The following is a 25,163-nucleotide window of genomic DNA, read 5'->3' as shown; positions in this document are numbered from 1 at the left end:
ATATATATATATATATATATCATTTATATTATATATGTATATATATATATATATATATATATATATATATATCATTTATATTATATATGTATATATATCATTTATATTATATATATATATCATTTATATTATATATATATATCATTTATATTATATATGTGTATATATATATATATATATATATATATATATATCATTTATATTATATATATATATATATCATTTATATTATATATATATATATATCATTTATATTATATATATATATATCATTTATATTATATATATATATTATTTATATTATATATATATATCATTTATATTATATATATATATCATTTATATTATATATATATATCATTTATATTATATATATATATCATTTATATTATATATATATATCATTTATATTATATATGTATATCATTTATATTATATATGTATATCATTTATATTATATATGTATATCATTTATATTATATATGTATATATATATATATATATATATATATATATATATATATATATTTATATATATACATATTAGTTATATTATATATAAAGTCATTTGAGCGAGATTGTTGCCAGTGCATCGTTGCCAGTGCCCCTGGACTGGCTCCTGTGCAGGTGGCACGTAAAATACACCATTTTGAGCGTGGCTGTTGCCAGTACTGCCTGACTGGCCTCATGTCGGTGGCACGTAAAAGCATCCACTACACTCTTGGAGTGGTTGAAAGGACCTGTACCAAACTTTAGCATTAAAAGTTAGACAAACAGCAAAAGAGGGCACCACTGCATAGTACTAAAGATCCCAACTTTACTATCAAGATACAGGGCCAGATACTGCAACTGCTTGGGTTTCAAGGGCCCATAGTTCTACAATGTCCTTCCAAAAAGCCTGAAAGACCTGCATGGTGTGGATGTAAGTGTCTTCAAAACAAAACTGGATCTCTTCCTGTTTTGGCTTTTGGTGAAGGAGGGAGTTCGACACAGTTTGCCCCTGAGTTTCTTGCCATGATATAGGTTCATCTGGGATCTTGGACAGCAAGAGGTCAAGTTGTTTCTTGAAATCATCTACTCCTACTCAATGAAGATCCTTTAGATGTGTTGGCATTAAATAGCTTTAGGCCCTTCAATCAAAAGCTACTGCAGTATGTGTTTCTCAATCGACAATTGTCTCAGTTTGCCAAATGCCTTTTGAGAAGTGGAAGCCTGTTGTATATATGTGCATATGTGACCCACTGCTTGACAACCAGTGTTGGTTTGTTTACAGCCCCATAATTTGGCAAAAGAGACTGACAGAATATATACCAGATTGAAAAATAAGTTACTTGGGGTATTACAAATCAGTACACTTGCATGGATAAAAGATGTTAACATAATAACTGCTTTAATAATATTACAACTCAACCAAGAGCAATAACTCATGCTTGCAATACAAAAAAAAAAATAATAAAAAGGTTTATGGTTTACCTAACTTGATAAGTATCCCCAGAAAAGGACCAGCTGGTTTTAGTATTCTCTGGTATACATACTGATTGCAATTGAAGAGGAGTAGCTGAAAAGGAAACAAAGTTAAAATTAATTATTCAAGCATATCTAAAAAGCAAAAAATTTCTCTAGTTGTTTAGGAATAAAGTATAGAGCAGGAAACTTACATTTAGTTCTGCAACAGAAATCAAGATAGCTTGGACAAGATGTTTAACTCTTATAAGTCATTTAGGCCAAACCATTTTATACTATAAAGAAGGGGCCAATCACTTAATAAATATACATGCTTTCCTTTGTCAAATTAGATTCTGATAGTTTTTACCATGTATACACAATGTGTGCACATACATTCAAACATACATAAATGCATACACAAACATACGCCTGATCAAAAAGTACCAAAACTGGTGTTAGAAAAAGAAAATTACAGCACATATCACTTTGGCATTTAATCTCTTTCAAAGTCGTTCCCTTCTGAAGCTGCACACTTTATCCAGCATCATTTCTGTTGATGGAAGCATTCCTGGAACTCCTTTTTTGAATTAACAAGCAACCACTTCATTGTGTAAGGACTGTGCGATGCGAGGTGACAAGAATAGCTCTTTTGTAGCACATCACACAGCCAATACAATAAAGAGGAATTGGATAGTACAATTAAGCGCCAGTGAGAAAAAGGAGATACAACTGAATAGAATGTTTAAGAGAAGGTTTATTGACATGTTAATGTGTGTGTGTGTGTGTGCGTCATGTATACAGAATAATAGACAGGCTGTCATGAGAACAAATGTATGTGTGTATAGGCATGGATGTATGTGTGCATGTTAAGAACATACAAGAAATGACAAATGAAAGAGTCTGTAAATAGAAGTAAGATGAGAAATACCAGTTTGTAGTCAACTGTACACGGTAGTTGAAATACTGTATCAAGAAGTTGCGGCCGTGATGCTGAGCCAGTTGTGGTACATGTTGTACGTGAAGTTGTGGCTGTGATGCTGCAGCCTGAGTCACTTGGTATAGGAGTTCTAGCAGGTTGTATATTTGCTGTTGATCCATGATGAAGTAATTCACAAACAGTGAAGTGTTAGAACCTGGGCGAGTTGCTGATTGAATTGTGTATGTAGAGATGTTGACATTAGGACAATGGTTGTGACAGAGATGGAGGTTGCTGAATGCTGTTGGACAAAGTTGGTGAGCCTCAACATAGCTGCTGTGGTGTTGTCACTGGAACTGGCTGTGTCTTGTGTGGTCAGTGGCTAGACCTTAAAAGGTCTGGAACCAAAGACGTATAATGAAGAAAAAGCTAGGCTTGAAAAGGGTTCGTAAAAGGTTGTTCCCGTGATGCTATCTAAAGTTTCTGACTGGCTATCCACAGTCAGTTGGTACAACAGAGTAGGGGACAAATTGTGCCAATACCAACCAATCGGAGTAGTGGACACAACAGGATACAAACAGTGGCCAAAGGCTAGCTGTTACCTGTTACATTTGAATATATGAATATATAGAGTCTACACTATAATTGCATTCTCTTGCATTTCTTTAATGTCTTGAAATCTTGTCGGAGTCTTCCACTACAAAGACTGAGCCTTGGTTTCGGGGTCAAAGCCATAGATCCATGATTCATCACCTGTTATGACCATCTTCAAACGGTTTTCATCTTCCACAACACAATCAAGGAGATCGTGCGCAGCTGAAACCCAATCTTCTTAAGATGACCAATGCTCAGCACACTTTACATCCAAGCATTTCTATAAACAATGGAAGTGAGTGAGAGCATCAGAGTACATGCACAACAGAATTCAAGTTCAATCTGTGAAAAGTGGGTTCGCTCTATGTACTTTAGCTCTATTACCATAGCAACAGTCCTAATACTTTTTGATCAGACCTCAAACATAAATCAATGCAGCATACATATACATACATAAATGCATGCACATACATATGTTAATGTGCACACGTTCAATAATAAATACACACACACACACACACACATATATATGCACATACATACATATAGTAATATAAATCAATAAAAATATATATCACATGAAGGCAATATACAAAACATACAAGCAGAGTGTGTTGGGTTTACACAGAGGAAATAGGAAGAAATAGAGAAGTAAAGTTTTCTATATTTCAAGTATACACTCATCTTCTAAAAGAATAGACAAGGAGAGAGAGAAAAATGGAGAAAAGAACTTCCATGTATCCACTGCACCCTGATGTATATTACTATACAGTCATACACACATATCCATATTGATTTGTAATACAGTACTGTGAAATACTGGTACAATATTTTATCAAATCAAGGAAGGCTGAAAGGCAAAAGATCGACCCAGCCAGAATTTGAACTCAAAGTCTAAATTAAATCAATGAAATATTCTAGAAAATTCTATTAGATGCTCTACTAATTCTACTAATCCACCACCCTTCATAAATACAGATTAATACATCAATAACTCTTTAGGCTATCCCCTATAGAATTGTTATCAATCCACCATCATTCACATATTCTGATTAATGTATCTTTTAACTCTTAAGGCCGTGACCTGCTAGAACAGTTAGCACGCCAAGTGATTTCATCCAGTTTTACATTCTTAGTTCAAATTCTGCTGGTGTTGATTTTGCCTTTCATCCTTTCAGGGTTGATAAAATAAGTACCAGTTGAACACTGGGGTTGATTTAATTGACTTAGCCCCTCCCTCAAACCTACTGGCCTTCCCAAAATTTGAAATAAATATATTACTAACTCTTAACTTTTTCCGAAACTTTAAACCTGGCAGACATCAAACCAAGTCCAAGGTAACTGAAAATTAAACAAAGAAAAGAAAAACAAAAATATAATTTAATACACCTGTGCATATAACATTTGTAATTAGTACATTTAATACATTGGTTCATTTAACATTAACCGTTGGATATCAACTGACTAAGATTACTACTGGTCCTATGATACAAAATTCAGGTCTTAAAATGATCTACCTTAAAACCTTATGGCCATCTTTCATGCTAATTTATGTTCCAAACACTGGCTTAATATGCCTTCCTACTATAGGCACAAGGCCTGAAATATGTAGGAAGGGAAGGGCTAGTCACCTACATCGACCCAGTATGTAACTGGTACTTATTTCATTGGCTCTGAAAAGATGAAAGGCAAAGTCAGCCTCAGCAGAATTTGAACTCAGAACATAAAGATAGGAGAAATGCCACTAAGCATTTTGTCCACTGTGCTAATGATTCTGCCTGATGCCAAAGTTATTTGACTAAATTCTTTATGTTAAAAAATTGATTGAAATATAGACTGATTATTTCAACAGAAATATGGTAACAAAAGGTATGACAGTATAGTATTTGCCAACCACATGATTTCAGGTTCGGTCCCACAACATGGCACCTTGGGCTAGTGTCTATTACTAAAGCCAAGAGCTGACCAACACCTTGCAAGTGGAGTTGATAGACAGAAACTGAAAGAAGCTCATTGTGTGTGTGTGTGTGTGTGTGTCTTCTGATCTTCACATTGCATGGTAGCTGTGTAATGTGCATTACCATCATAAAAGTGGTATTCTTAATTTCCAATTATCCAGAAAACATATCCAGCCATGTTTGGAAAAAAGTGAAGCTTGGCAACAACATGGGCACCTGGGGTTATCTACTTCAATGAATTCCATCTGACATACAAGCACAGAAAAGTGAATGTCATGATGATGATGAGTTGAATTACCAGTTATATACTGAGGTTAATTCAATCAGCTGATTGTAGTGTCTCTCAAGTTCCTTTGAGTAAGTGAATCTAAGTTTCTGCTTTAAAACTGTTTGCATTTTAAAATTCTAAACTGTTATGGCATAGTGTGTGTGTGTGTGTGTGTTTATACACGTCTTTGTCGCTGCTTTCAACTGGTTTGGTTTGTTTACATTTCCATAACATGGTAGATTAGTGAAACATGAACAACAGAATAAGTAACAAACTTGATATAATTGCTAGAGTCACTTGAAATGGCAAAACCCTTCAATCCATTAAAAAAAATTTATATATCTCTTGAAGTGTCTAAATGCTTACAATGTAAACATCTTGCAATTCTCACTAGTAAGAAAAAAGTTTCTAAAATTTAATGGTTGCTTTGATATAACAAGTAGGTGTCTCGGTTAAAAAGTTCATAGGCTGAACAGGATACTTTCATGGAATGTGGCCAAATGAGGCTTTTTTTCCAACATATTCCTTCTTCCAGTCCACATGCTTCTTCCATCACTGTTGCTGTGCTTGGATCCTATTGATGAAGAAGCTTTCATCCTGTTGGTCAAAAAGGTCATCGACAGCAGATATGATGTCATCATCACTGTGGTACTGGTTCCCAGCCAAGTGCTTTCTCATATTTTGCGAACAGATGATAGTCATATGAGGCTAAATAAGGAGAATAGTCAACTAGTGCAAAGCCACAGTCATGCACAGAAGCCATTGAAACTAAATGGCTTCTGTGCTGGAGCATTTCCTGATGAAACAAGACCCCTTTTGTCAGTTTTCCTGGACACCTGGTCTTGATAACCTTTCCTAACTGCCTCATTAAATTGGCCATAGTACTCTCCATTGATGGTGTGTACCTTTTGAAGAAAGTCAGTAAACACAATGGTTTTTGCATCCCAAATATCTGAGGCCATCAACTTCTCTGCAGATGAAATGATTTTGGCCATCTTTGGAGGTGAGGGAATGGTATTTTCACTGCATGGATTGTCTCAAGCTCTCTGGCTCAAAGTGATGAAGTCAACATTCATCTGGGGTTACGAAATGTTCAAGGAAACAAGTGCTGTCTGCCCCAAACAATGTCAAATTTTCTCATGATGTGATCAGCCTGGTGTATTTTTGATCAGATATCATAAGACGTGCCACCCACAAAGCAGAAACCCTCATCATGCCAACTTCATTGAGCACAATATTCTTAACTCTCTCTCATGGGATATGCTAATCGTATTGGCTGTTTGATTTAGAGTCAATCGCCTGTCATTCATCACCATGTGGTGAACATGATCCATGTTTTTCTAATGGTGGCAGTGGAAGACATCTGGAAGCTGGGTCATCTTAAAGATTCTCCTTTCCCCTCCTAAATTCAGCTGACCACTTTTGCACTGTTGATAAAGCTGGAGCATCATCCCCTAATGTAGCAACCCTGTCAGCATGAATGTCCATGGGGGTGAAACACTTTTTCTGCTGGTACTTGATAATGCTGATTCCAAATTTTACCAATTTTCAAGAGAAATCTCTACTAGTTACTTTGGAAGCTGGAAAAAAATAACGCAGTTATTAATAAGAAAACTTAAAATTAATGCAATATTTAACAGTTCTAGATTATTCCTTCATTGTCGGCCTATGAACTTCTCAGCTCAGTATCATAGAATACCTATCATGTTTACAAAAAATATGAGTTCAAATCACACAAGCAGCCTTTGATCTTTTTCCATCGTAGGGTTATTTTAACCCAATATTCTACACACTATAATGTATAACTTTATCTACTTCAAGTTCTATAAAAATAATTTCCTTTCCTTTGAGGCAGCTGTGCAATTACTGAAACAAGTAAAATAAAAGTATACCTATGAGTGTATAAATTGTAGCTTTGTCCAAATAAAGTTACAGATTCCTTGAAATCCTCCCCAACCTGTTGCAATGTTCCAGGCTTTGATGGTACAAATGTGATCTGGGTTGAGCCTCCACCAAGATCCAAAGCTACAGCGGTTCTGTTAGGTGTATCGAGTAAATCTGTTTACAAATAAAATAGATTCTTAGTCATCTACACAATCATTGTCGTCATTGGACTTACAGGGACGTGGTGATAAGGAGAATGGTGACAGAGACGAAAAGGAAGCTGATGAGAGATAATGACAAGGAGGATAGTGAAAGTAAGGCTGATGGCAGTGATGAAAACAGAGGCAAACTCCACTGAGGTCAACTCTGCCTTTCATCCTTTCACGGTCATTGAAATAAGCACCACTTATGCACTAGGCCTTGTGCCTTTAGTAGAAAGGATTATTATTATTATTATTACTATTATTAAGAAGGCAGAATCATTTGCACACCAGGCAAAGTACTTAGAGGTATTTTATGTCTTTACATTCTGAGTTCTATTTCTGCCAAGGTTGACTTTGACAGAAGCAGGTGTCTTGTTGTAGAGAAGGTACAAGGTTACCTGGCCAGAGAGAGAGAGAGAAGAGTATTAAGTAATATTGGTAGACATGTGCGAGTGAGACTGTTGCCCCAGTTTGGACATGTAATGTTTAGAGGTTATACATGTTCTGAAAAACATATTTGTTAGTTGTTAGGGAGGTAGAAATCTAGCTTTATAGCTTACCCCCCCCCCACACACACACGCGCATACACCAAGGAAGATACAGAAAGAAATGAAGAGACTGGTACAAATGGAGTTGTCGTACGTTGTCATCCAGTCTGTACTAACAGGGAAAAACACGATGACGAGGAAGATGGTAATAAAGATGGGTTGTAGCGATGATGATAGTGGTAGTATTGGTGGTGGCGACGATGATGGTGGTGATGACAACGACGACGATGATGACGAGAACTATGAAAGTAGTGATGAAGTATCATTTAAAAGCAACAACAAAAAAAAATGAATGTATGGATTATCTCCCTTAGAATAAAGGCGCTCAGCCAGAGTTTCAGATCACCATAGCAACTATACAGGGACACGCAAGACGTATGACAGCATGGAAAGTGGATGTTAAACGATGATGATGAAGATGCGTACATGATTGTGATGTATGTATACGACTGTGAAGTTAAAAAGTTTCAGGTTTAGTCCCACTGCATAACACCCAAGGCAAGTGTCTTCTACTATTGCTTTGGACCAACAAAAGCCATGTGAATGAATCTTAAAGAGGGACACAGAGAATCTTGTGTGTGTGTGTAAGAGAGAGAGACAGAGAAACAAAAGAGAGAGTGTGTCTGGATGTTAACTTCACACAATTATAAAAGATTATCACCATCATATAGGTGGCGTTCATTATTTTGAATCTCCTGTAAAAATATGCCTGGCCTTGGGAAATATTACTTTATTCTTGATCACTCTCTCTCTCTCTCTCTCTCTGACCAGGTAACTATGTATCTCCTCTACAGCAAGACACCTGTTTCTGTCAATCTGTTACACACTAACTTTTTATCACCTCCTCCCCTCTCAGAAGATCTTTGTCTTGTAAGTTACTTGGTGACCTTGCCAATGCTGGTGCCACACAAAAGTGGTTGGCATTTGGAAGGGCATTCAGCTGTAAAAACCCTGCCAAAACTAATCCTACCTTGCTGGTGCCATGTTAAAAGTACTCAGTTCTCTCTGCATGTCGGTTGGTGTTAGGAAGGGCATCAGCTGTAAAACCCTTCCAAAACAGACACAGAGGTGTGGTGCAGTCTTCTGCTTAGCCAGCTCCTGTTAAACTGTCCAACCCATGCCAGCATCGAAAGCAGACATTAAATGATGATGATAAACAGGTGAGGGTTGGTAAGAGGAAGAGCCTGTGATCATTGAAAATCTGCTTCCACAAACTGTCTGACCTATGCAAGCATTGAAAGTGGGGATATTAACATGATGATGCTTAACAATCATCATGACGTGTGCGTGTGCATGTGTGTGTATGCGTGCGTGAGTGCACACACACACACACACATGACTAGTGCTGTATCTGTCACTACTACACATTTCAGACTAACAACAGAGTGAACCTTTTAAACACACGTACACACATGAACCGGTGATGGTGATGATAGTTGTGGTCAACAAAGTTATATCAGAGATTTCGTTTCACTAAGTAAAACACTGATTCTCAAAGGGGATACTTACCAAGGAGATAGTTGACAGTCAGCCAGCTGTAAATTCCTAAAAGAAGAAAACAAGAAAGGGTCACATGTTATAAGCATAATATATATATATATATATATATATATATATATATATATATATATATATAAGGAGAATTCACACAAAAAAAAAAACAAAAGACAAAGACAGGTGGTGTAGACAACAAATAGATGTATTAATATAATGCTCGGGAATTGAAAACGTCTTTAATGTTTTGAGCCTACGCTCTTCCACAGAAAGGAACACAGAAAGAAACAAGGAGAGAAAAAAAAAAATGTGTAGTGGTGAGCAATCTATCATGGCGAATGCTGGATAGAAAGGTCTCACAGGAGAGCTTAGAAGTAGGGGAGATAATAAAGTAGTGGTGATCCCAAAACAAAGGTGTGCATGCGTGTGTATAAGAGAGTTCGTATGTGTGTGGAAGAGGGCTGGTGATCTTGACATGTGTGTGTGTAGGTGTGTAGGTGTGAAAATGTGGAGCTGGGAATTGGTCAGTGCTGGTGTGTTGTGATGTGTTGTGCGAGAAGAGAGCTGCATACGGATCGGACTGTTTACAACATGTCTTTGAACAATCAAATACTGGACATTAAATTCTTTGCAAATTGATCGCTAAATTATCAAATATATCCTTTAATTCACTTATATAAAATACATTTTTGATACGTAATTTCATCCTTGAATGTTAATTCACTGATTTTACAATTTTGTTGTTGCGTTCAGAAGATCACTCCTTTTTATACCCAAGAATTTGCCGGATCGTAACACAAGATAGAAATGCAAATAGTTGCACATTGGGGAAGGTAGCAGGCAGGGTAATTATGAGGATAATGTAAGTCTAAAGGAGTTTATATACAGTGGCAGCAGTAGCAAGTAAAGAAGACAAGAGGTTGACCACCAGAAGTATGGCTGCCATGCTTGTTGGGTCGTAAACAACATTAAGAGGTAGATACTAATTTCCAGAGTAAAGGCAGTAATTATTATAGGGACAGTAATATTTACATACACACACACACACACACACACACACACACACACATACATACATAAATATACACGAACACACACATATATGCACACACTCATACATATAAATGTACACACACACACACAAAATAAGATAGACAGACAGATAAATAGATGTAAGATAGATAATAAACAAACAGATAATAGGTAAACAATGTCTCAATAATATACTATTCTAACTCATGCTAGCATGGAAAAATGGATATAAAATTAAACAAAAGTAAAAGAAAGATGTACAGTAAGACTGAACTGAAATCTTGGTTGTCAAGCACACTAGATTATTAACATTGTCACATCAGTAACACCCTAAAAGTTACTATACACTTATCTACCCCTATCTCTTCTGATCAACAAAATGAGATTTCCATTTCAACCCTTTCATTTCCATATTTGTCTTGAAATACATTGCTTTTGTTTTAATTAGTTTTGAAAATGATTCAGAATTTAGTAAAATAACTTTGCTTGAAATATTAATTAACATAAAATGTTGATGGAAGGTTTTAATTTCAATCACTTTAAAACAGGAAGTTTATCTCAAAGAATTAAGAGCAGCCTTAAGTCTCTGCCTTCTCTTGAAGCTTTGTGCTGCTTGCCCCATGGCATCTCTATCACCATATTTTGGCAGGAAACTGCATAGAAATAAAATCTTCCATCAAAATTTTATATTAATTCACAAATGTAAATTAACATAATTTAGAATGTTCCAAACACCGACTTAATAATGACAAAGTTATTTAACTAAATTCTTCATTACTTGCAAAATTAATTGAAATAAATGAGTGAATTTCAGTAGGGTTTAAATGATTTAAATTAAAATCTTCCATCAAAATTTCAGGTTAATTTACATTCCAAACATCAGCTTAATAATGACAAAATTATTTTACTAAATTCTTCATTATTTTCAAAATTAATTGAAACAAAGTTAGTGTGTTTCAACAGAAATATGGTATCATATAAGTCCATTCTGTTATGAAAACCATAAGATAAAGTTGACCCAGTATTAATGAAAAAGTTTAATAGATAAAAAGACTCAAATATGAAGTCAATCTTTGAATGAATTTTGCACGAATAACAAATGTAAACATGAATACCAGAAAGAAACTGCATTACTAGAAACTATAGAATCCAGTTTCGATGTGAACTTACCCGAGGAAAAATTCAACATTGGAAATAACAACATACACCCTAAAAACACACACTAACCTTCTTTAGTGCCACTCATTATTTCAGTATTATTTTCAAGCATTTTGAAAGGAAACCTCTTAAACAGCTTCTCTACCTGGTAAAATATGGAAATAAAAATGCATTACACATACAGAAATTGCAAGCAACACACACACACACACACACACACACACACACACACACACACACACACACACACACACACACACACACAGAGAGAGAGAGAGAGTGAGTAGGAAAAAGCAAAAGTGTAAGAGAGAGAGCAGGAGAGAGATAGTGAAGAGCCAAGGTATAGTTACAAGTAACAAAGATCAGAATGTTGAACAATACCTGGTCACTGATGGCATGAAGCCCTGCCAACACAAAACAACCCTAACCCCTCCACACTGGCATTGCCCTTGCAGATATCAGGCAGAGGGTGGCCAGGTGAATTGAGACAACAAAGGTTATTAGTTATGAATTCCACTTCTTCCATGGATGCTAGCACCCTACTGAAGTGAAGAATCAGCTTCCTCAGCCATGTCCAGCTCCTGTCAATATCTCGGGATGAAGCTAGGCTCCAACTCTTGAAGGAAAAGCTTGAGAACAATCCTCTTTCAACTCACATGAGAATCCCCACTGTTGCAGACCTCCATGGATTAAATGGAAGAGACCCAATCACCTAAAAATGACAATGAGATGATGAAAAGTTGCTTTGGTCAGCTGAGACTACAAGACCAAACCCAACCACCTGTGTATGTGGAGAAGCAGACCATATTTTGGAGTACTGCCTTGTTTATCATCTACCACCCACCTTTTGCAAATGTCCGTAAAAATGCAAATAGCTGTGTGAAGAAATGGAAAATTGTCATAGCATTAGGCTTAAGAATATCACATGTATAGTCCAACAAGCACAATATCACATACTCTTAGAATCACATAACCACAATATAACATGTAGCAGATAGTTCAATAACAGAATCATAAGAATATCACCATGTGCTTCTTTATTGTTCATGTATCAGAAAACACATGTATCAAATAATTCAAAGAAAAAAAGATACCACTTGTGCCATTCTACTGACCTCAAGAAGAATATTGTTGGCAGGTTGTTCACCAAGTAAGCGCAAACCTGCTGTGGCCTTCAGGGCAATTGCACAGGATGACTGCAAGTCCTCTGGAACTTTTGATTTGGCTAAATTAAGTAAGGGTAGTAAAGAACCAGCTGCCTGCAATTAGAAAGAGAAAATATTAATATTCAACATATCCATCATCATCATCATCATCATCACCCCCACCACCATTACTAACCCCATCAATATCTTTTTACTATCAGTAGTAGCAATATAAATTATCAATATCCTGATTATCATCAACATAGCATGCTGCACACTTTAACACCCACATCTGGTTTCTTAGGGTACTTTTCAGTAAAATATACCCTATTGGATGCATGCATTTACACAAAACTCCTGCTCCCTTGCCTATCCATGGTTTTCCTGCAACATTCACTTGGAGACGGGCACCAACCAGTCTCAGTGTGGTGTTCTAAGAAGTTTATGGGCACAGAGCCTTCTCATCTGACAAATTTATACAGTTGGCTTAATTCCCCTGCCCCCCACCCCTCAACGGCTCGACTGTTCTTTTCCTCAACAACTCAGCCCCTCTCACCTCTTCCCTCAACAACTTCACCCTCTTCTCCTTGATGACTTCACTCCCCCTCTCCTCAACAACTCATAACTGTTTAAGTTTAGTAACAAGTTAAGTATTTAGGACCTAAACAAACAAAGTGTACTAATAGTTTTCCAAATTCCAAGATCCACAAAGCTGGTATTTATCACCAGTTTCTTTAGTGCTAAATGGATGAGAGAGACAAATATTCTTCTAATAAGAAATGATTCTCTAGCTACAGTAACTCAGCACCACAGACCAACAAAGCACTCAGCAAATATACAATGCTACTACTGCTTGCCACAGCAAAATATATCATCAATGGGTTGTATTAAGAATAAAGATGATTCAACAAGTGTCTCTACAAGATCACTCAGAAATAACAATCAAGTCTTCGTCCAGATACAACGTAACCAGCTTGAAAGACGGAACACATTAGATAGTACCACATCTAATAAAAGGACAGGATGGTCGCAGCGGGAATGCCTTACATCGTGGGTTTACTTGATCAGGGTGGACTTTGGGGTTAAATAGCTAAGAAACAAGCTGATACAACAAAGAAGTCTCTATATGGTCACTAGGTTTGCTAGAAATATCAACTAAATCTCCCTCCAACAATATAGTTTTAGCTTAACCTAAAAGGACAACATTAGCATTGCTGAAATACTTTTGATTCTAGGTTTACTGAAACAGTGCCGACTTGAGGCCTAACAACAAGTAAGAATCGAGACTTGGCTGCTGAGAAATGGTAATGGCAGGAGATGAACCACACATTTTGCTTTTAGTATCCAATGCTTTATTGATTGTCATCAGTGTCAGCAAGTAAAGATGGTTCAAATCCTGTAGATGGAAGCTAACTGAATTCTTAGAATACTTTAATCCATTATTCCTACCTAAACCTTCTTTTATACTAAATTTCCTTGAAGGAGATTCTTTATCTTTAAAATGGGTAGCACATGTTATAATTTCTAAATATTATACCAGTATGCCACATAATATGGATGGAGTACATTATAAACAAAATTATATAAGACCAGTATGTCACATAATGTAAATGGTGGTTGATAAGTATGCATCATCATCATCGTTATTACCTCCGCCAAGGAAGGGGGTTATGTTTTCATCGGCATTGATTTGTCCGCCTGTCCGTCTGTGTGCAAAATAACTCAAAAAGTTGTGAATGGTATTTGATGAAACTTGCAGAAAAAGTTGGTACTGGCAAAAGGAACAGATGATGAAATTTTGGTAGTGATCCAGGAATTTTTATGGATTCTTGAAGGATTTTTCATTTGTTATATCTACTTTACACGAAGTATTACAATGTTACATTCTTTGATTATCTCCCTTGAAAACACCTTCATCGTTTCCACGTAACCTATGGTGGTGTTGCTGTTTCCAAAGTTTATTTTCGGTTCTCTATTAGTAATTTTACCTGTGTATCATCATCATCATCATCATCGTTTAACGTCCGCTTTCCATGCTAGCATGGGTTGGACGATTTGACTGAGGACTGGTGAAACCGGATGGCAACACCAGGCTCCAGTCTGATTTGGCAGAGTTTCTACAGCTGGATGCCCTTCCTATCTTAAAATGAGCTGCTTGGTGGAGGTCTGTGCTCTCCGAGTGCTTTTCTAGTTATTTTAATGTGGACTTTTGCTATGCTTACATGCATCAGACAGAATTTTTTGAGAAGAATATTCTATGGCCATGTGCCCTTCCTGTTGCCAACCCTCACTTATTTCCTAAAAAGGTAATATTTACCCTGACTGCCACGTCTTCACAGAAGACTGAAAATGAACGACAGAACTTGTATGATGGTGATGCTTGTTTATAACTATCACATGATGTCGAGACAAGAAAACAGAACACACACACACACACACACAGAGAGAGGCACCTTTTAGTCTCTGTCTATCAAAACTACTCCCAATGCTTAGTAAAATGCAATTGCCCAATGTACCACTCAGTGGAACTGAACCTGAAATCATGCAGTAGGGAAGACCATATTTTGTTCCTCTGTTCCAAGCCATACTTGCAACAGAACGCATAAGCAAGACACAGCATCTGATCTATCGAGAAGAGCAGTGATGCCATGTAAGAATTATCTTGAACTGCGATACCCTCATCTAATGAATGCTAGCATGGAAAGCAAATGCATAATAATGATGATCATGATGATGCCAGCTAAAACAGATGGGACACATATTATTGATTACAACCATGAACAATTAACTTGTTTAATTATCTACTTCTGTGTCATAATTTAGCTCAAGCCAATAAGTGCTAAACTACACAATATAGATGTCCATGACTATTTAAAACCTTAATCAATGATTTTCAAGATGGTTGGGTTTGATTAAAAGGAGATTAGGCTGTTATTTCTAGCAGATTGAGAAATTGCATACAGGTTTTCTTTTCTTCATTTAATTTTTGTTTTGTTTAATCTGATTGGGTAGGGGCAGGCAAGGCTGTGTGAGTGATAAGTTTGCTTCCCAGCAATTATGGTTACGAATTCAGCCTCACTCCACTTTTTAAACAAGTGTCTTCTACTTCAGCCTTAGCCTGATCGCAGCCTAGGAGTTGGGTTTGGGAGATGGAGACTGAAAGAAGCCCACCATATGTATACATGTGTGTGCGAGTATGTCTCTTTGTTTATGCCTCCTTCACATCACGTGATCGTTGTACACAAGTGTTACCCACACACAAGCGGTCTCACTGATTTCCAATATTCTACAAAATCATGGATGGCTATGGGAAATATTGTCTTGCTCAGAAACAGGTGAAGTTGGTGACAGGAAAGGCATCCGACTGAAGAAAATCTGCCTCAATGAACACTGTCTGACCCATACAAGCATGGAAATATGGACATTAAAAATATGACAATGATGATGTTCATGATGATGATATCTCCACCAAAGAAAAAGATGTCTTCTTAGCATCTAGAAATTAAACATGGTTCTTTGTACTCAATGATAACTCACCTTCTTTGGGTCACTAGCATAAGCTGATAATCCGGGTTTAATTTCATTAAATATATCTGCTATCAATATCATCTTTTTTTCTGAAATAAATATTAAATAATGAATGAATTGAAGATTAAAATGTCATGATTTTCAATGTTAAGTTATACTGGATATTAATTACATGTAGCAATTTGAGGCACGAAAGTAACACATACACATGTTCATCATCATCATCATCGTTTAACATCCGCTTTCCATGCTAGCATGGGTTGGACGATTTGACTGAGGACTGGTGAACCAGATGGCTACACCAGGTTCCAATCTGATTTGGCAGAGTTTCTACAGCTGGATGCCCTTCCTAACGCCAACCACTCAGAGAGTGTCGTGGGTGCTTTTACATGTCACCGGCACGAAGGCCAGTCAGGCGGTACTGGCAACGGCCACGCTCAAAATGGTGTATTTTACGTGCCACTTGCACAGGAGCCAGTCCAGCGGCACTGGCAACAATCTCGCTCGAATGTCTTTACACATGCCACCAGCACAAGTGCCAGGAAGGCGACGCTGGGCACAGGTGCCATCACGATTTTGCTTTCGCTTGCTCCAACAGGTCTTCGCAAGTCGAGTTTCGTGTCCAATGAAGGAGACGACGTTGGCGTGGGTGCCAGCTGTCGAATTTAGTTCGATTTCGATTTCACTTGCTTCAACAGGTCTTCACAAGCGGAGTTTAGTGTCCAATGAAGGAAGGTGTGCATAAGTGGGCTGGCTACACCCCTGGCAGAAGCCCTGGATTTAGGTCTCACCTGGCTTGTTCTTTGATGGTAACTCTGTTGTGCATTTCTCTCTCAAATTATTGTTTCTGATGAGTAATATCATATGAAAGAAATTTAATATTTTAATTGGTTATAGGTTATATAAAACCTGGAAAAGACTTATGATGGCTGAAGATTTGAAAGTCAAGGCCTCCAGTTGACAAGAGACAATAAATAGGAGTTTGGATAAGCTTTTATCTTTTACTTGTTTCAGTCATTGGACACACACACAAACATATATACATACAAGATGAGCTTTTCCATCTCTCAAATTCATTAACAAGGCTTTGGCTGGCCTGGGGCTACAGCAGAAGGCACTTGCCCAAGTTGCACTGGGAATGAACCCATAATCATGGGGTTGGGAAGCAAACTTCTTACCAAACATGAGTAAAATAATATACAAAGGGGACAAGTTTAGTTGAAACTAGACATCTATGTCTGACAATGAATTTTTAGAAGTTTTAATGTTGTATTCTGATATATATCTGTGGTGTTTATCTGTAGACTTATTTTAGTTCTTTTTGCAAGTTCTTAAGTTAGGTATATTTGATTCTGGAATTATTAAGGGGTTCTCAATTAGTTCATTTCATACTTTTTTTGGATTGTACTAGTTTAGGTTATTTACTTTGATAGTGTTTAGGTGAGTGGTGTGACTTACATTGTTAAATTAATAATATGGGGAAAATACATTACATATATTTTATGACAAGAAAAAGGAATAAGAACAAAAATAAATCTGCCAACACTTCAACAATTTAATTAGAAAATATAGCCAGGACTAAATTTATTCAAGTTTAGTTCAGCAGAAGATTGTCTCATCATTGCTTTAATGTCCAATTTTCTATGCTTGCATAGGTTGGGCAGAGTTTATTGAAACAGATTCTCTACAGCAGGATGCTCTTCTTGTCACCAATGCCCACCTATTTCCAATCATGGTAATATTTTCCCCATGCCAAAACATGTTTTTTCAACAATATTAGAAATGAATAATATTGTTTATATGACAGCAATGTTCCTTTGCTGCTATCATGCAATGTCAGTACAAAGAGACACAAACACATATTCACTCACTCTCTCTCTCTCTCTCTCTCTCACACACACACACACACTTAATCATAATTGTTAGTCTGCAAAAATATATTTTGTTTTGCCTATGGCTCTTTGGGAACTTTTTAAACTGGTTACCCCACCCGCTGGAATAATACATACACACACACAAACACGATTGACTTTTTTCAGACTCTGTCCACTAAATTCAGTTACAAAGCTTTGGTCAGCAAAGAGGTATAATAGAAAACAACTTGTCCAAGGTGTCATGTTGTGGGATTGAACAACCTGAAACCATGTGGTTGGGAAACAGACTTCTAAATCACACAGCCACAGTTGTGCCTATGTATATGTGGAAGTGAGAGACCCAGGAAGGGAAATGGGATGAACTACTGAAGAATGACCTCAGGAAGCTGAACCTTTGTCAGAGATGCCTGGCCATACTCAAGAAGACCCACATCCCACAGCAGAAACGTTAAGACTGATCCTTCTGGTAATGTAAAGTACTCATGGCAATGTCACATAAAAGTGCCTGTGGCAGTGTTATGTAAAAGCACCTGTGTGGTGCCACATAAAGGCACCCAGCACATTCTGTAAAGTGGTTGGAATTAAGAAGGGCATCCAATTATAGAAACTATGCCAAATCAGACTGGAGTCTGGTGCAGCCTTCCAGCTTACCAGTTCTAGGCATGGACAATGGATGTGAAATGCTGCTGATGATATATGTATATATGTATGTACGTATGTAATGGCAAGACAAAAATCAGTGCATTTGAAAATGAAAAGGAATTAATATTTCAACATTTTTATGTGTGTAAACGAGTAAGGCATGAGATGTAAAAGAACCAGCAGAGAATTTCTAAAGGTCTGTCAAATCACTGCAAGAAATACAACACAGTGTTAGAAAAAAAAAAAAAAGTAAAGAGTTCATTATTTTTCACTTTCTCTCTCTCTCTCTCTCTTTCTCTCTCTCTCTCTCTCTATCTATCTATCTATCTCTACCTTAGTGAAAATGATTGACCAAATGAGTGAAACAGTGGGTGAGTTACATCAAGTAAAAGGATGAATTTAACCAAAGAATAACGATGCATAAATGAATAAATAAATAATAACAGTAGAAGCATACAAATAATGTCAACAGTTCATATCTGAAATACTCACCTTTATTATCGTTGCTAAAACTGAATATATGAATCCTAGAGCCAGTGCTTCCAGCATCAAACATGATGCCATAAATATATTTGCCTTCTTTGGAAGAAGGGTAATTCCAGCGGTAAGCAGTAGAGAGCCAAACTACCATAACGCAGAGAACAGTAAAACCTGCAGCCCACATCTTCATCGGAAAACTGAATGAATTAAGTATCCTAGAGAGTTTCCTTCTAGAGTTACAAAGACTAGGTTTAATGATTGAAGTCTTTTCCATTTACCTAAGAAGAAAAACAGAAAAATAGAGAAAAAATAAATTATATAATGATACATACATTTTTGTTTCACTTATTTTTCAGTTTTATACCCATTTTTTTTCTATTTTTGCATAAGGTGTCATGTGGGATTGAACAACCTGAAACCATGTGGTTCGGAAACAGACTCCTTTATCACACAGCCACAGTTGTGCCTATGTATATGTGGAAGTGAGAGACCCAGGAAGGGAAATAGGATGAACTACTGAAGAATGACCTCAGGAAGCTGAACGTTTCAGGCGAGATGACAAAGGACTGAGATACCTGGTGCCTTGCCATAACCAAGAAGACCCAAATCCTGCAGCAAAAGTTTCTAAGACTGATCCTGCTAGTGGTGTAAAGCACTCATGGTAATATCAATGTAAAAGTGCCCCTGCAGTGCCACATAGAAGTGCCCATGTGGTGCCATGGCACATGACATAGTGGTTAAGCTGTTGCATTCATGATTGTAAGACATTGGTTCTGATTTCCAAACTGGGTGGCACATTGTGTTCTTGAGCAAGACACTTCATTTCATGGTGCTCCAGTCCACTCAGCTGTAAATGAATTCCAACAATAACTGGGAAGTTATTCCTGCAACAAACTAGTGTCCCATTCAGTGGAGAATTTTGTAATTTCCATCACATATACAGCATAGAAACAGGGTTATACTCCAGCCTTAGGTGTACTAGGGCTCAAGACAGACTTGTGTAAGTGGGGGTGGTTTGTTGTATCTTGGGTGGATCACAATGCCAATAAGAAATACACACACGCAAATTCTATTTCACTTCTTTTATTATTGCAGTAGTAGTAGTAATAGTAGAAGTAAGGTAGCAAAATTGTTAGCACATTGGACAAAATGCTTAGTGATATTTCTTGTGGCTTTTTACATTAAGTTCAAATCCCAAAGAGGTCAACTTTGCATTTCATCATTAAAGGATCAATAAATTGTCAATACCATCAACTAACTCCATCTCCCTAAAGCTGCTGGCCTCCAAAATTTGAAACAATTATCATAATTAGTGATAAGGGGGCAAACTGGCAGAACCATTAGCATGTTGGACAAAACGCTTAAAGGCAAGTCTTCTGGCTTTTTACATTCTGAGTTCAAATCCTACAAAGATCAATTTTGCCTCTTGTCTTCATGTGGGTTGCTAAAATACTTGACTAGACTAGAGTTAAGAATTTTATCAGAGTCAATAATCACATCACATTGCTTAATTTTAGATCAATAATTAAATATTTTAATCTCCGTAGCATGGAAAGCGGACGTTAAACGATGATGATGATGATGATGTAGCAATTCTGTGTCTCTATTGGTTTCTATTAACAAGACACGAAGCCCCTATAAGAACAATCACTAAAAAGAGTTGGTTGATGATGACAATAATGATGACCTTAACTCACAGGAATTATAGCGAGAAAGGGGGATAAACTAGCAGACAAAGAGATGAGTAGAGACATACATTATAAGTGGAAGACTGATATAAAATAAATCTATTTACTTCACCTTCTGGAATGAGAGAGAGAGAGAGAAAAAGAGGGAAGGAAAGCATCCATGACATGATGCAGAGTGAATGTGATTAGTTGAAAGGAAAGGTAGAGAGAGAGAGAGGGAAAGAGAGAAATGTTGATGGTAATAGTGGTGGTAGAAATGGAGGTGGTGGCGGGGCTGGGCAAAGTTCAGTGGGCTCCTACCTCTTGCTGGCAACTAAGAGCCTCTCACTCAGAGTGAAAGGTAGACTGTATGATGCATGGGCCCCAAATGCTGAGGACATGCAGTTGTGTGAACTGTTTTTGGACCTTTTTTTCTTTAAAAAAAAACATGGCAAAAAACAAGGACAAGGTTGTAGAGTTGGAAATTGTCCCACCTAAACAGTGGTTGAAAGATTTCGAAAAGCGGATGGTGGTGCTGAGGACCTATTCTAGGTCGCTCAGCATTATCGTTCAATTCAACAAAGATTGCATTGAAAAAGAGTTGGCAGTATACCTGCCAACTGTAAAATTTATTTCCTGGGGGTACAAATTTGCAACAGTCTGGTTGCTATTTGGTACCCCCAAGGAAGCCTGTACCTTCACGGAGAAACCCTTGGAGAGAAAGAAGGTTGTCTTCCTCCCCACTTATAGTGGGAGAAAAATAATAAGAGCCTGGGTGTGCGGGCTACCCCCGGGCATGGAGGCCAGATGGATTGAAGATACCATCCGGCGAGGCCTGGGGGATAGTGGCCCCAGGTTGCTCAATGTAACTGGCTCCCACAGTCAACTGGGAAGGGTCGAAGACAACTTTGACCCTATGGACCCCAGTGGCGACAGGGAAAACGACCTTCCCGAACTCTTTGACAATGGCAGGCTCCAAGTATCCAGTGATACTGGAGGGTCACCCCCCCCCCCCACCCAAGTGTCAATTGTGCCTGGAGTTGGGCCATGTCAAAAAGGATTGTCCAAGAGACCGTGGCAAGGCCCCAGAGCAGGGAAAGACAAATAAATGCTCTGCCCTCTCATTGCAGAGTAAACCACACGTTTTTATACATTGTCACATTCCTCTGAAATTAAACCACAATCCCCACATTTACCAAAGTAAATGTATGCATACCCATGCTAGCATGGAAAGCGGACGTTAAACGACGACGACGACGATGATGATGATGTATTGTGATGAACTGGTGTAATTAAAAATGAAACTTGCAACTTTACTTTCTTGAATTACAAAAACGAATTAGTAACATTTCTTAAAATCATAATGGTTCAAAAAATTTATTTCAATAAAAAATTTTATAATTATAAGTAGTGCAACAGAGACAACAGTAAACCACAACACAGCATGTGGTTGTCATGGTAACAAGGTGCTAATGCCAAGCTGTCTGTTGATTGGCTAAAATTACCCAAATTTCCCAACTTTAATGCCAAATTACATCAGATTCTTTAATTTATGAGATAAAGCAATTGGTTGATCGTAATCAAAATTCAGAGTTGCATTGATGGGGGGGGGGAGGGGGGCTCATTTTACAAATGAGAAAAACAAGACCCAAAAATTGTAACTTAGTTCAAAGTATTTACTTACTCGTTTCAGTAGTTCTGGAATGACAAGTTATACTTTTTTATAGTCCTAATTATATTTTAATTGAGTGGCTGTGTGGTAAGTAGCTGTTTACCAACCACATGGTTCTGGGTTCAGTCCCACTGCGTAACACCTTGGGCAAGTGTCTTCTACTATAGCCTCAGGCCGACCAAAGCCTTGTGAGTGGATTTGGTAGGCGGAAACTGAAAGAAGCCCGTCGTATATATATGTATATATTTGTATGTGTGTGTATATGTTTGTGTGTCTGTGTTTGTCCGCCCAACATCGCTTGACAACCGATGCTGGTGCGTTTACGTCCCCGTAACTTAGCGGTTCGGCAAAAGAGACTGATAGAATAAGTACTAGGCTTCCCAAAAATAAGTCCTGGAGGTGACTTGCTCGACTAAAGGCGGTGCTCCAGCATGGCCGCAGTCAAATGACTGAAACAAGTAAAAGAGTAAAGAGAGTATACCTATGCCACCTCCTACATACAATAGATATATATATTATGGCAAAACAATAGAGATTCAAAACAATTCAACGCCATATATATATATATATATATATATATATATATATATATATATATATATATATATACATATGTATTTATAATCCTTCCATCTTATATATGGCAAAACCTTTATAGACGTGAAACCCAGGGTAACCCCATAAACCAACCTCCCCCTATTAAAATATTAACTGCTCTACATCTTGGAGTGTGCTTCTTCACTGGATTTATGTTTTTCTACAAATGATATTTATATATATCTTAGTCGCTTGATCACTCTCTAGGATCGATAGGGCTATGGTTGAGAGACATCTCAAGAAGGTGGTTAGTGACCAAACGATTTTCCGGCTGCAAGAGATTCCAAGGTGGTGATTTTTTTTGTTCTTGTTTCTTTTTTTTTTCAATTGTGTTCTGTTTTGTCCAATTTTCTAATCTAATTTTGGGTACTTTTTGGTTATCTCACCCCTATTAAAAAACTAAGTTATCTCCCCACTAAAAAATTGAGTTTGTGACAAGAAATTGGATTAAGAGTTAAATCTTTTCGATTCCATACTTCAACACATTGTTGACGTTTGGCCCCCTCAGATTCAATAAGATGTTTCATCTTTTCATTTTTTTTTGTTTTTTAATTAAGGGTTAAACAATTTTTTTTAGTTGAGGGAAATAACCAAAAGTACCGATATTTCTCATAAAACGTGGGGAGATAATCCAATTTTTTTAATGGGGGTGAGATAACCAAAAAGTACCTAATTTTGGAAAACAGTAAACAATGCGAATGCAATGAATTAGAGAAAACAGTACCTGGACTGAGGGTGACCGGTAATAAAGTCACAGGAAAAAAAAAGTTACAGTAATAAAGTCACAATTAATTTATGGGATCCGGACAAAACATCCCTAGGACAACCCCACCACCACCAGACAAGGCCCTGTAACTTTTTTCTTTTTACCTGGATTCGGACCGAGTACTGCGATAGAGGGTTTTCAACGAAGTTGTCGAGTCGATCGAAATGGATGGAAGAAATGAAAAATGTGGCCCCCGTTTTAAAAAAGATCCGAAGAATTTTGAAAAAAGAAAAAAGACCCGAATCCATTAAATTAGTTTTGTCAACAATATTCTGCAGCACCTACGAGTCTGGGTATGACAGCAGCTTTGGTCGACTGTCGGCGGAGGTAAAGAATACGCACACCACCCCGTTTTCAGTGTAACAAAAACCCTAAACTCCGGGCGTGTGTAGTCTTTACCTTCGCCCGGCAGTCCCATGTACAAATGAAGCATTAGAGATGAAAAATAAGAGCAAAATAGTAATTTCTCTAGCCATATCATTCTCGATTTAGAGTGTGACAACAGAGAAAAGAAGGAGATAGATTTAAATATACATAGAAATGTATTTTATATATGTGTGTGTGTTTCCACTAAGTTGAAAATGTGAATGAACAATAACCAGTACTATCTTAGCAGTATTCTAGGTCCCCAAGCAATGCGGTGGGTCCTACAGTATTTATTTATTGACAGTAAACCAAACCACAAAATACACAGATCGGAATTGCGCCCCTGTATTCCTGAGGTCCTTGGGCAAACGACCCATTGTGCTCATGTATGAAAGTGGAATTGACAATAACTCCACGGTGGCTCGGTGATTACTTCAGTGCTCGTGGTGGTGAAAAGTCTTCAATTACGTAAACGTTACGGACACAAAGATATACTCTAGCCTAAAGAAACTATAGACTTGTGACAGACTTTAACTTATTTAAATATTTGTGAACTGGCTGTATGTAAATGACGAACACTTGTTGATTGAGTCTAACAAATGTTCCAGTTGAAAATAGGTTACTGATTGAATTGTAGTACAAATGGATGAACGTTCCGTAAGCACTTAAATCTTTTAACCTAATCGTCAGACAGAATCGTCATTAAAAGAGGGATTTGCAACTGTAACATCGAATTAAAACTATATATGTTGTTTCTGAATACCTATCGGTACTTCGTGGGGAAAGAAAAGGGTAACGAATTGCAGGGTAAAAATATAAAAAATTGAAATTTGTGGATAAAAATTCATTCAGATTCATGATTTCTGTTGTATGAAACATCACGGAAGTAAGGACAAAAGAAAAACTTGGAGTTTCTTGCTTTTTC

The 25,163-nt window shown here is 37.2% G+C and overlaps 1 protein-coding gene across 4 annotated transcripts in view; it reads right to left on the bottom strand.

The window, feature by feature from the left end:
* The window catches only part of LOC106877907 (ectonucleoside triphosphate diphosphohydrolase 5), a 42,188-nt gene that overhangs the window by 15,263 nt on the left and 1,762 nt on the right, over nucleotides 1-25,163 (bottom strand). For all 4 annotated transcript variants that reach the window (XM_089360501.1, XM_089360502.1, XM_089360499.1 and 1 more), the window contains 8 exons: nucleotides 19,183-19,448; nucleotides 16,184-16,263; nucleotides 12,617-12,760; nucleotides 11,571-11,646; nucleotides 9,327-9,362; nucleotides 7,075-7,240; nucleotides 4,242-4,297; nucleotides 1,474-1,558 (listed from right to left, as the gene is read on the bottom strand). In XM_089360501.1, the coding sequence (XP_089216627.1) occupies nucleotides 1,474-1,558; nucleotides 4,242-4,297; nucleotides 7,075-7,240; nucleotides 9,327-9,362; nucleotides 11,571-11,646; nucleotides 12,617-12,760; nucleotides 16,184-16,263; nucleotides 19,183-19,444 (905 nt within the window). In that variant the 5' untranslated portion in view covers nucleotides 19,445-19,448. The remainder of the gene's footprint in view (nucleotides 1-1,473; nucleotides 1,559-4,241; nucleotides 4,298-7,074; nucleotides 7,241-9,326; nucleotides 9,363-11,570; nucleotides 11,647-12,616; nucleotides 12,761-16,183; nucleotides 16,264-19,182; nucleotides 19,449-25,163) is intronic.

Source organism: Octopus bimaculoides, chromosome 11 (assembly GCF_046866305.1).
Source record: "Octopus bimaculoides isolate indiv1 chromosome 11, ASM4686630v1, whole genome shotgun sequence".
Taxonomy (NCBI): Eukaryota; Metazoa; Mollusca; class Cephalopoda; order Octopoda; family Octopodidae; genus Octopus; species Octopus bimaculoides.
This window is presented reverse-complemented; position numbering and strand designations above follow the sequence as displayed.